The sequence below is a fragment of the Dromaius novaehollandiae genome, chromosome 6 (genome assembly GCF_036370855.1).
Source record: "Dromaius novaehollandiae isolate bDroNov1 chromosome 6, bDroNov1.hap1, whole genome shotgun sequence".
NCBI lineage: Eukaryota > Metazoa > Chordata > Aves > Casuariiformes > Dromaiidae > Dromaius > Dromaius novaehollandiae.
In genome coordinates this window covers 36,129,532-36,142,513 of record NC_088103.1, presented here as the reverse complement: position 1 = coordinate 36,142,513, position 12,982 = coordinate 36,129,532, and the positions used below count along the sequence as shown (strand labels likewise).

General features: G+C 40.8%; 1 protein-coding gene across 2 annotated transcripts in view; it reads left to right on the top strand.

Annotated features, from left to right (window-relative positions):
* The window catches only part of LOC112993673 (VPS10 domain-containing receptor SorCS1), a 315,899-nt gene that overhangs the window by 252,265 nt on the left and 50,652 nt on the right, over nucleotides 1-12,982 (top strand). For both annotated transcript variants that reach the window (XM_064514196.1, XM_064514197.1), the window contains exons 11-16: nucleotides 4,042-4,144; nucleotides 4,619-4,695; nucleotides 5,881-5,972; nucleotides 6,981-7,088; nucleotides 8,756-8,873; nucleotides 10,741-10,871. In XM_064514196.1, coding sequence (XP_064370266.1) covers nucleotides 4,042-4,144; nucleotides 4,619-4,695; nucleotides 5,881-5,972; nucleotides 6,981-7,088; nucleotides 8,756-8,873; nucleotides 10,741-10,871 — 629 coding nt within the window. The remainder of the gene's footprint in view (nucleotides 1-4,041; nucleotides 4,145-4,618; nucleotides 4,696-5,880; nucleotides 5,973-6,980; nucleotides 7,089-8,755; nucleotides 8,874-10,740; nucleotides 10,872-12,982) is intronic.

Sequence of the window (12,982 nt, the reverse complement as noted above, 5' to 3'; positions counted from 1 at the left end):
TTAAACAGTTCACAAGCTCATCCCTGTAGTCACACTGCCTACCAATTAGTCACCAGCAACTTTACTTCCTTGCATCAGTTCCTCTCTTTCTCTCTACATATTTCTGTTCCTGGCATGATCCTGCCTCTCCGTATGATGTAACTAAGTGAATTCCTGATAGCCTGTTGTAAATCTAGCTCAGCTCCCACCATTACTCCAGGACAGATACTAATGCTTTCACACTGCTGGCTTTCAGCATAATTGGGACATGCTAATGATGTATGTTCCAGCTCTTCAGCAGAATGGAATCTGTCCTTTCCCAGAATTGTAAGACTGTCCTCAGCCTGAGAGTGGAACGCTATGTCCCACGGGCGTCTGGTCTTTAAACCTGTAGAGGGAGAGTTAATACAGAAATAAGTATGTAGCAGCTAAGTTGGCAGCTGAAGCATTTAAGCACAAATCTGGTTGAAACACAAGTCGAGCCGATGGAACCATCCCTTCTACTGACAATACGCTCAAGGTGTTTTTTTCAAAGCAACTCAGAATTTTTTCCTTTTTTTTTTTTTGGTGAGATTGCTCTGAATAATGAGGATGAAGGGAAACAATGAAATTCCATCTAAGCCCATCTTGTTTGTAGCACTTGTTTTGTAGGCTGAATACACTTAATCTTCATAAAATACCTGCCAAGGTATTATATCCCAAAGGTGCTGGTTTTGTTTGATACTTATCTTGTGCTGTGAAGTGGTCAACTTCAGAGTAATTCTATCTTGCAAGTTACGGGCCTCTGTCTAGGAGAGTATTAGCTTTCAGTTCACTTTTAAGGATGATCTTGTGGTTAAAACCCTGGGCTGAATCTCAAGAGAATCTCGATTCAATTTTATGCCTATTTTGCAACTTCCTAAGTGACTTTGGGCAAGTCATTTACTTTCTCTGTGCTACTCTTCCCCAGACATCTGTTTATTCCCTCCCACATTTTATTTATCTTGTCTACATGGACTGTAAGCGCTTTCAGGACAAAGACCCATTTCTCAAAAGGGGCAGGGGGGAGGCATTCACACCATCTGATAATAATTTAAGAATCTAAGTGAGGTTTTCTGAATCCCTCCTGGAAGTGTTTAGCTCTCTTCATTGGTCTGTGCCTTTGCAGGTGAGCAAGTAGTGTGACTGCTGCTAGGTTTCTGGATGGTGTCTAGCCTAATCCTTGTATTGTAACCCTTTGCTCCACTCCTGATCAGGAACCTTTAGTAGTAGCTCCTAGACATACAGGGGGAAAAGAAGGATGGCATTTACTTCTAGCTGAAACATGGTGCAGGGAATTGGGTTCTGGGACACCTTGCAAGATGGAAGGGATATCTTCTCAAGTTTTCCCAGACCTGCTTGTGGCAATTCTGCAAATCCTGGTCAGTGATACCTGCCAGCTACTGCCAACTGCTTTGCACACGTCATAACACTGGAGACTGTTCAGGTGGGCTTTGAAGAAGAGCCATGATGTGGGTTTTCAGGTGTTTAGGGGGAGTTTTTTCCAGACCTCAGGAGCCTTCTGAGAGGGGAGTGGAGCACAGAAGTGCTGACTTGAAAGTATTAGAAGCAAGTAATGCATGATTGCAAGAGCTATGGTAGTGAACAGGGCAATGAGATATGTCACCTTGGCTTCATCTTCTACCTAGATTGCAAGTGCTCCATGACAGTGGTTGTCTTTTTCTTGGTATTTGTGCAGCACCTATCACAGCTGGGTACTAGACAGGCACAGGGACACCCCAAACTGGTGATTACGATGATAAAAAGCATTTCCATAACCTATTTGGAACAAGGATAGAGATCATTGATGAAATGTCTAAAAAGCAAATCTGAGATGTCTATATACAAGTTAAGCTATGAGAGCCAAAGGGGAAACACAAAGAAACCAGCAGTATGATAGAAGACAAACTAGCCTGGAGAAGTATCTGTGAATGAACTGGGTAAGGATACTAATAGATAAGGGATCTGGGATGGAGAGGAGAATGTCACTGTGGTCTGGAGGTGAGATGACAATGGGCAATAACTTTATCTGTATGGCTAGAGTGAAAAGGTTGTTTTTTACATCATACTCAATCATTACTGCAGTCTCGAAGTATCACTGCAGTTCAACTAATAAGCAGTCATGCCACTGAAAGTACTCTCTCTCTGCTTAGATAGGTACCCTGGGTTTTAATATTGGATGTATGTATTCCATTGCTGTGTACTATATCTGTGAAGTGAGACAAATTTGAAAGAAAACCTCAGATAACACAAAGATTTGAGCCTAACAAGATCTCATCTCTAGATTAGGGAAATGGTTGAGTTAATGCCATTAACTACTGTCCTCAGAATTTTGGGAGTGGACTTGGAGTATGTTAATTTTGAAACTATGTCCTGTATTTAGTCTTTTCACAATGTATAAAAATGTAAAAGGGAATAATTCATTCTCCCTTAGTGCTTTTCCACTTCCTGCATGCATGTCAGCTCAATTTGCTCTCCACTCCCTTCCTGCCCCCTGAGGCTGCTCCAGCGGCTCACCTCGCAAGGCTGTCAGTTAGAGTTAGGGTGCTCAGCATATTCTGCTTGGCAGGTGATGATCCCTTCTGCACTGCCCCGTGTCCCTTTAACCTGTCTCAGAGGAGTGAGAGCTCACATCCCTCCTCACCACCCCCATCCATCTTTGCAAAAAAATTTGCCTGTTGTGGTTGTCATTCTCCACAGGTAGATTTTCATTTCAGAGTCATAGACACCTACCTGGAGATGGGGTGGATCAGTGGTCTTTCTCCAGTGGCTGAAGAGGAAGCCTAGAAAACTTCTTGGGCTGGAGATCTCAGATTTAGACAGTATATGCTAGAGAGACTTGCCTCCTCAGGGCCTGAAGGGCCTTCTGAATAGTCTGCCCTGCTTGTCTTGCAGACCTGAACTTGCAATGCAAGTTGAAGCAAGCGCTTTGCTATGTTTATTCTCCTCAACTGTCTGATGCCCACTCCTCAATTTGATCAGCTTGCTTCAAGTTTTCTTGTCAGTATTTTCCCCCTCCCTTCCCTTGGCCTATTTCATGAAGGGCTTTTCATGAGGTTTGGAAGAAAAAAGCCCTGAAAATAAAACCCAAGAGAGGGCAAAAATTATCAGAAATTGTCAGAAATTATCAGAGTACAGATTTGTAGAGACATGGATGGAATGATAATGGAATGGAAATCTGCCCGTCTGTCTGTCTTACCTACTTGCTTAGCAGATTTATTCTGTGCCATTCTTGCCCTACCTGAGTACCTGACATAAAATCAACTGCATATAGGTAGGGTTTCCATTGTATTGAAATCTCAAAGATCACATCCAGATGGAGTGATCAAGCATTGTATTAAACAACTTTTAAACTGATACTTTTCAGTCCTGGTATTTCTGCCTAGTGTAGTGTAGAGAAGTCAAGTTTCAAAAAAGTTCAGGGTCAAGAAATGGTATGACACTGTCTGAATTAAGTTGTCTCTCATGGCTAATTAGCAGTGATGGTGTGGTTATATTGCTCTGCATTCCAGAGTTAGCGAGGGCAATGCTGTTGTTTGCTTCTCAAGAGAGCTACAGTCAAGAAAGCTAGGTAGTTCTTACCATTACCTGTCCTTGCAAGCCAGGTTGCCTCCTTCCTGCTTACAGCTTCAAAGACATTGCCTTGTTCTTGTGAAAGGTTTTCAGCCTACTGAATTGGTTTCCCAATGGGAAAGGAATGCACTGGAAAATTATGGAGAAGCTCTCCCAATGGAGCAAGAGAAGCTGATAAATTCTTTTCTCTGGAGTGTCTACCTCATTGAAGGGCAAGAAGGAGTCCTGATGCCTGTCCTTGTAGCTTCATTGGCAACATATGGGATCAATCTGGTGTAAAGTGTCACCAGAACAGTGGCCATATCTTTCTAAGTATGGCTGGGTGCAGTTTTAAGGAACCAGTGTCCTGAATCTCAAGAGCAACTGTTAATTGAGCTCTTATGCCCTACAGGGCATGAAACATGTAGAAGTAGGAGAATGCACTTTATGTTGTGTCTCTGCTTTTCACTTTTCTCTCCCCTTTCTCTATAGCCCTATTGTTCTCTTCATCTTCACCTGAAGGTCTCAGAGAATCCCTACACTTCAGGAAATATCGCAAGCCGAGATACCGCCCCCAGCATTATTGTAGCTTCAGGTATGAAACTTTTAATGATTGCCTATTTATGATGTACAACTGCTGAGACAAGTCTTGAGTTTGTGATGGGTGTGGGAGGGTGTCGAGTGGCTCATGTGATGTAGCACCACCTGTACTGGGAAGGAAGGAAGGAAGGCTGTCAAATGGAAATCCTTGTGGATGTTCAAGCTGTCATCTGTTTTGATGGAAACTGGCCTTCAAGACCCAGGACATCAGTTCTAGCCCTGTACTCTCATGAACATTAGATTCAAACCAGTGCATTTCCTTTTGTACGGAGGTGTGTAGAGATGTATGCATTGCAAGTTTTATGTACATTTTCTTCAAACTGAAAATCTCTCCCTTCACCTCATTCTCTCTTTCCAAGACTAAAAGTTCTATAAATACAAAAGGTAAACCAAAAATGTTTATTTCCCTGATTTGCTCATTGTGCTATTTCTTAAAACGTTGTTTTGGTGATCAGTATTTTTCTTACAGGTAATATAGGCACTGAACTATCAGACAATGACATCAGCATGTTTGTTTCTTCTGATGCTGGGAACACATGGAGACAGGTATGTGCACAGGATCACAGGTTGAAATAGTAATTGTAGAGAATTATAATGGAATTAGATTCAAAATGGTGCTTCATTTCTTTTTTCTTTGGGTTCAGAGTAGGTTTTTGCTAATCTACACAAAAGGGAAAACTTCTCTTCCTGTTGAGAGGTTGAGATATGCCCAGTGAAAAGTGCTGAATATGTCATTAGGCTTCATATAATTGAAAGTTATTTTTATAATACTACTCAGAGGTTGGCTTCAGTTTAACCCTGTAGCAGAGTAGAACAGAAAAAAAAATGAATATTTAAGAGGAGATAATATGCCCCTTGTACTGATCAAAGCATTTCCTCTTCTTCCATGATCATACTTTCCAGAGGATTAGCAGTTATGCTGGTCTACTTCTCCCTCATTAGGTGTGGGATTCATCTCACCTGAGTTGAGTTGTCCTAAGCTCAGTGATCATTTAAGCTAATTATCTTGCCTTGCTCTGAAGTTAATGGAGAATTAAGCAGAACACAGTTCAACCTATTCTGAAGCTGCCTATCTCTCCATTGATAATGGAGACAGACTAGATGATGAATTTAAATCAAATGCCTATTGTTTAGTTGAATCTCACATTGCTATCCTTTAATGTGTTTATATTCAAAAAGGGAAAATAGATTCCCATTTTTCAGGTGGGATATGAAGTCACAGAGAGAGTAAGTGACTTTCCTGGACTCATGAGTGCTGTTATATAAACTGGAGAGCAGATGTTTGCAGAAAGCTGATACAAAAGAAACACAGGAAAAGAAAATCTCTTTAAATATTTGATATTCCAGGAATTTAATTATTTCACAGTGTTTGACCAGCCCTCATTTTCCCCTCTACATCACTTATGTAGGCTAGGGCCAGATATGTGCAAACATGTTAAGTTCTTCTTCCTCAAATAAAAATCTGTCATTGAAAAGAGGAGAATTGTTTATCCACGCACAAATTCATGTTTATAACTGACTATCCTTTCTGTTGAGTAGAGGCAAAATGCATTTTACAAGGACCTAAAAAGACATAAATAAAAAAAAGGAGCTATCCCGATAGAAAATGCCTTCCTCTACTCAATAGTTTGCTTAGCACATTACCATCCTCTGTCATGAACTATGACTTAAAGAACTATGACCATTTCCTGATATGAAGGAAACAGATGGAATATATTCTTCTCTTTGCAGATCTTTGAAGACGAGCACAGTGTTCTGTACCTGGATCAAGGCGGAGTACTTGTCGCTATGAAACACACATCCCTGCCTATCAGACATCTCTGGTAACGATTCCAGCTGTGCTAAGTGTGATAGTCTGATATCCCTCCTTTCAGATGCCAGGACGTTGGCAGTTAGACTGCATCTACAATTTTTTGTAGCTAGAATCTAGAAAGTATCAGTTAAGATACTGGCAAACATTCTTTTAGATAAGGCTGAGAAGTCCTGGCAATTCTGGTTTACACAGTTTCAGCTTGGTCTGATCTTAGATACTGTCAACATAATTCCACAAAGAAACAAAGAACTTTCCTGACCTACCAAGGGTTGGCTTTTTGAATTTGGTTATTTATTTAATAGATAGTTTGGCATATGGCTTTGTCTTTTAATAAATTGCCAAAGTACTATATTTTCAAAATTATTGATAAAACTGTCTTCTATGTGGGAGGCAGCAGTCATGGACCAGAATTTTGTTGAATAGCTTCAAGGTTATATAGCCAATAAAGCAAAAGTGTCCCCACTAGGTAGCATTCTTGAGTTTCTGTAGCAGGTAAAATAGTTCAGTGCTGTTTTGCATGCCACTGCAATAAGCATCATATCAATATCTAAAACACACAGACCCAAATTTTAAGAAGTGGTGAGTGGTTCCAGGGTTCCACTTAGAGCAACCACAGGGAAGACGACTGTTCAGAAGAGTCAAAGCTTTTGTATGCTGGAAATCTAACCTCCTCAAAATGTCTTATGATGGGGACTCAAAACTAGGATGCTAAAAACCACCCATTTATTTAAAAAACTCCTAGGCTACATTTTGCCCTTAAAGCATCAATCTCTAACAGAAGTTTATTAGTTTCCACCACTTAAGTATTGGCCATGGCTTAGCACTGTAGTGCCAGACAAACTTGGTCAATGCTCTGATTTATGATACTTCCAAAAAAAGAAATTATTTCAAGGACTAAAACTGCAGCAGCCAAGAACAGAGGCTGTTTCCTACTTATCAGCAGTAGTGGGCTGGACAGTCTCGTCTAGTAATGTAGGAAGAGGGTAAGGAAAGACGCTAATTCTGCCTTCTCCACTAGGTTAAGTTTCGATGAAGGGAGCTCTTGGAGTAAATACAGCTTCACATCCCTCCCACTGTTTGTGGATGGAGTGTTAGGGGAACCTGGAGAGGAAACTCTCATCATGACGTAAGTGAGCATGTCATCATGCTAATGTTGATGGGAACTACACCGTAAATATCTTATGAGAGTTGTTCGTAACATAATAGCACTTCTGGTTGGGGACCAAACCACGTGCTATCTGAAGCTGGGAGTGTACAGTCTTCTGTTGCTAAATCATCAATGTTTATATGTGATACGATTGAGGGAATGACAATATAGTTTGTTGTAAGCTGAAAAAACATTATCGCTTAATTTATCAGCATGATACCTGACTCCTTAAATTGAGTGTGATTTAAAGCAGAGTTATCCTTGACAGATGAATATTTGAAAGAAAAATGGTGGAGGATTTTTATAGCTGTGTTTTTGCTGCCACTTCTTTCTTTTTTTCTTTTTTCTTTTTCTTTTTTCACCAAGACGCGGAAAAATGAAGACATTCTTGTGTAAGAATGAATGACAAAATGTTGGCTGGAGGCTGACTCATGAAAAATTGTGATTAGTTTCAATCTGGTATGCTAAGTTCTGCACGGTGCATAAATCTGATTTACCCTGCCAGAAACTGTGACATTTTACCTGAGATCAGATTGGGAAAAACAGGAGGAAAATTCAGTTTCTGTTTGCAAAAAATGACCTGACCTGTAATAAACAGAATATGTGGGCTTGAAGAGGCTAACCTGAGTTAATAGAGGTGAATGGAGAATGATCCATTTGGATTTTGATTTTAATTCTTGTGGAAATCATGCCCAAAGCTCATATTTGAAATATCAAAATCCTGTGGGTAACTCTTAAAGTTTGACAATCTGAAGATTCAGCTCTCTTGTAAACAGTTAGCTGCTCGTATTTGATTCGTTCTGCTAAAGAGACATTAGTTAAAGATAAATTGGAGTTGAATAGATTGTCTTTGATTTTAAATCAGTTTTAGGACAAAAAAACTAATGGCAAGTTCAAACATAGTGAATGACCTTCTCTCCCCAGGCATCTGCATTGTCTACAATAGTAAGAGTATTTCAGGGCCAAAGCCCACACTCTCTCCCATTTGTTATTGATATTTTGAAATATCAATCTGCATTTCCTGTATATTACCTTGTTAGTCAAAGTTCAACAAATATAACCTCATCCTAAAATAAACCTTTTTAATGGTTTAAAAACCAGTCTGGAGCACTCATATTTAATTGTTTCATTGGCAAGAGGTGGGATCCAATGCTGGGTCATGATGTCTGAATGGAGGTGTCTCTATGGCGTTGTCTATGAACTATCTAATTGATGATAAAACCACACTGTGTGATGTACAATATACAGTATGAAGGAATTATAGTATGGCTAGCCAGAACCAGTAAATCTGCAGAGGGCAACGGCTGCAGAAACACAGCAACTCAGGTCTAGAAGGACTATAAAGAAGTAAAAAGCATTGTCTCCAGCCCTATGTCAAGTCTTCTCTATTTGGTCAGTCTGGGGATTGACATAAGTGGGGGGATCTTGATCCACAGAATAAAAGCTATGTCCAGTTTTCAAGAGAGTTGCATGTATTTAGGAGTCTAAGTCTCATTTTCAATAGGTCACTCCAGTGAAAATCATTGGGACTGGGCCCCTAGAGGAATTAATCTCTGCTGGAAATTTGTGGGTAGCTGTATCAGGTAACTATTATACTTCATCTGGCCCTACCTTTTACTGTGTGCCCTCTTTGCTGTATTCTGTAGAGTGTTTGGACATTTCAGCCACCGCTCAGAATGGCAGTTGGTGAAAGTGGACTACAAGTCCATTTTTGATCGGAGGTGTGCAGAAGAGGACTACAGGCCTTGGCAACTCCATAGCCAGGTGAGAAACAAGGAGGCTGGAATATGACCTGAGGTAATTAATAATCCTACAGCTAAAGATCAGTATGATCCACCGTCTTTTCCTGCCATCTTGATGTATCAGAATTTTGGCATTAGTCCATTACTGGACAGCTCTGTTTTGTTACATAGGTATGTCGGCCTCAGATTGCACGCTGTGAGCCCCAGGAATGAACAGCTGTCTGTTGGCTCGTTCTGTATCTAATGAATAAAAGTGCCGAAGAAGAGGCAGAGTTTTCAGGCTCTGTGCAGGCACTTGTAAGCACAGCTCAGACTCTTATCCAGAGTTGAGGGAAGCAATAACAGCAGAAGCATTGCTGCTGGAAGAGGCTTGAACTCCTTCACTCTTGGATCTCCCATTCTGTTTCTCAGTCCTTAACTCCTTTCTCTCCCTCTATCTTTCTATGCCCTCAGAGCCTTGTGTCTTAAGACCCTTCTACTGCTTCTACACTTGTTTCCTCAAATTTCAGCCATCTCACATCCATTTCTGACTCAGTGGTTTTCACCATTGCTCTGTCTGTCTGCCTGTCTGTTCTGCAGCAGGAGTCGGGCACTTTATTCCTTGTTCCTTTGGGTCCACTGTGCCCTGTTCGTTGCATCCTGATTGCAGCTGCTGCACACTGCTTCCTGGAGCCATTGCTCCAAATGCCCCAGCGTGCTAACTTGCTCTGTACAGTGCCCTGTGCCTACCCCGGGGGCACCTTCCCAGCTCTGCCAAGTCTGACATGGCAGCCTGTGTTATATCAGGTTAGAATAAAATATGGCTCAATTTCTGTGGCTATATAAAACCCCAGGCTCCACTGAAGTCTAAAGAGATGCACCCATTTATATCATCAAAGGTTGTCTTTCTGTATGTATCTTGCTACGCAAGAATTTAATAATGAATATAAAATGAAAGTAGCTTGACTCGGACTAGCTGCTCACACAAGGCACAACTCCACGCTAAAAATACCAGTTATGACTTAAATCATCAGATGATGAAAATGAGTACTGCTTCCTACAAGTTCAAGGAGCCACAGCATTTTACACCAGTTGCCATTCTGGCCCTTCTTTTTCATGGGCAAATCAAAGCCATGAGAAGTTTCTCTTTCCTCCAACATTTTTACCAGGATAGAAGGTAACAAGTGAGACCCCACTGTGTTTTGTTCTTTGCCTTCCTCTGCTTGCATAAGCAAAAATGCCAAGGATTTTGCAGTATATCTTTGAGGATGTTGGCCTAGGAGCTTGCAGAGCTATTTTAGGAAGGTTTCTGTGGACTCTTGCCTTTTGATTTGCATTCCATTGAGATTACAAGACTGAGCCTTCCTCTCTAGATAGAAATACTTAGAAGGGTGCTCAAGATAGAGAAAATACAAGGAAGGGTTAGCATCTAGCACCTAACAGGTCATGCCCTGTAAAACCTGAACTCAGAGCCTGTGGAAAGTATTTACATATATGCATATTACTAGTTTCCACTGGATGAGATTAGCAATAGATAGATGACTGAACTAGTACACTTGCTGTGTGTCTCAGATAGCAGAGGGATCAGGCTGTGTTTTCTGTTGCTGTGAAACCTAATCTATAAATGAGAAATGGTCCTGAATCAAATATTCTTTTGCTTTGGAAAAGATTCATAACTAGATCAGAAGTATAAGAAACCCCAGATCATTTGCTCGTTTGTATTAGGAAAGCTGCTTTAGCTTCAATTAAAGCTTCACTAGCTTTAATTAGCTCCACGGTACTGAAATGGCCTTTGACTTGTCATCCCCTTCTCTTGAGTCACAGCCTCTATTGCACAGGCCTGGAAAAATTGTAGTGATACAAACACCCTGGTGGATGTCAGACAAAGATATTTTTGGTTTTGTTTCCAGGGAGAAGCTTGCATCATGGGAGCAAAAAGGATCTACAGGAAGCGCAAGTCAGAGAAGAAATGCATGCAAGGAAAATATGCTGGGGCTATGACCTCGGAGCCATGCGTGTGCACAGAGGCAGACTTTGACTGGTAAGCAATAGGCACAAGAAATGTATGAGAGCTACATAAAATGATATGCTTCCCACGCCACCAATACTGGGCTCACTAGAAGTCTTTGCAGAGAGCAGAAATTAATAAGCATGTATAGGTGGCTAAATAGATTGCTCCCTAATAATGTAGGTATGTCAAAAGAAGGAAAGGTGGAATAGATATCTCTAATTTTTGCTAAGGTTCCTCTGAACTGATACTGAACGGACCATTCTCCAGGTCACATCCGCAGTCTTGCATTAAGATAAAAGGTCTGCTTAGGCTATCCGGCTACAGCAGTGATCAGAAGTAGCTGTGCAAGTGATATGTAGGGCATATGTATAGTGTAAAGTGTGCATAAAAAAATTTAAAAAATTAAACATACACACAATGAACATAGTTCTGCATATATATGTAAAAAAAAAAAAAAAAAAAAGCACATATATAGAGTAAGGCTTCAGTTTCTGGAAGTCAAGTACCTAGGGAAGTCCTCATTCATTTGTTATTTCTGGACCATCAAGTTTGATAGTCTCTAATAGCCATAGCCTTCATAATTGAGTTATCTCCTTCTGAAGCCTTTTCTCCTCTATTGTATGCTGTGGGAAATAGTGTCCCCTGCTAAATTATGAATGGTGGGAACAAATGTCGACTTCGTTTGCAGATTCCTGACAATTCCCAATAATTTGCACAAAAAAAAAGACAGGGAACTACCATTCCCCCTTTACATTTTCTGCACTGTTCTTGATGATTGAAACCTCTCATGTTACCTGATTTTTCCAAGTCTGAGACTGTCCCGAGGCTCTCAGAAGAGAGAAATGATGGTCTTTGGCAGTGCTGGTAGCCCCCACTTTGTGTCTCACCCAAGCAGATCTATGCCATGTTATGAACTGAACCCAGAATCTGTAACACACGCCCTGAAGAAGTTTATCTCATAAATACTTTATTTCTTTGCTATGTGAGTTCACTCCAGGACCATGAAGATTTACTTTTCTTCCTGTCCTACCCTCCCATAACTGTAGTTTTACTGATTTTTCTGTATAAAATGAAGACAGGCAGGCAGGTATTGAGAACTACAGATAAGATCATCTTATTCATCAAATGCTGCTCAAACCACTTTAATGATGGGATTTCCAAAGAGATCTGTATCCAGAAGAGTTTCTAGCAAAGAGAAGAGCGTTTCTAGAATTCAAGGCAGTATAATGTAGAAGGAATAAAAAGGACTGCTCTTGCACCGAGCAATAAAAATGAAGAACACACCTGGGCACTGATTTTATGCATATGTTTTCCTGAGAGGTCCCTCATCTTCCACTGGATTCCTTGTTAGGGAAAATGTATTCTGATTCCATGTGTAGTTTGTCATTTTGGTGCCTGAATGTTCTGGAAATCAGCCCTTTAACGTATCTCTGGCAATGTAAAAGAGATAGGAAACAACCAGAAAATCCCATGAATGAGAAGGAAATTCTCTGAAGGGTTGGGCCCACTAGCAAAGTGCGCAGTACAAAGCTGTGCCAAGCTCATGCCCAGGCCCAAGAGAATTACTGGTGGGATAGCTCAAGGAAGATGGTTGATCCATTAGTGCTTAAACCTCTCAAACTGACAAGCAATGCATACTCGGGAAACACTTCTGATAAAAGTCTCCTCTCCCTCCAGGACTTCTCTCTCTCTTTCTCTGAATGCACGTTTTTATTTTATTAAAATTGATCATGTGATTTGCTAGTAAAAACCAGAGGCGCAAAGTACAAAACAGGAGTAGCACAGTGACATTTGTTGATGGAAACATTCTTTTCTTTCTTTTACATTGTCTTAGAGGAAACTTTCTCTGAAAGGTCTCTTGGGTTGTGAGAGAATCTCTCAGAAAAAGCTTCAATGACTGGGGGTATGTGACAGACGTTCACAGTTCACGTGCACCCGTGAGAGTCCTCAAATCTGTTGGAACAGGCAGAATTAGGGCTTTTTGAAAGTCATCTTGTTAAAAGTAGCCTGAGAAAAACAGCCTTACAAGTACTCCAGGTCTCTTTTCTGAGCTGAATAAAAAGCCTTTCTGACCTAGGAGGGCTTTCCTGCTTCTAACAGAACCAGTTTTGTTTTAGAGCAGACTGTCTTCATGCCCTCCA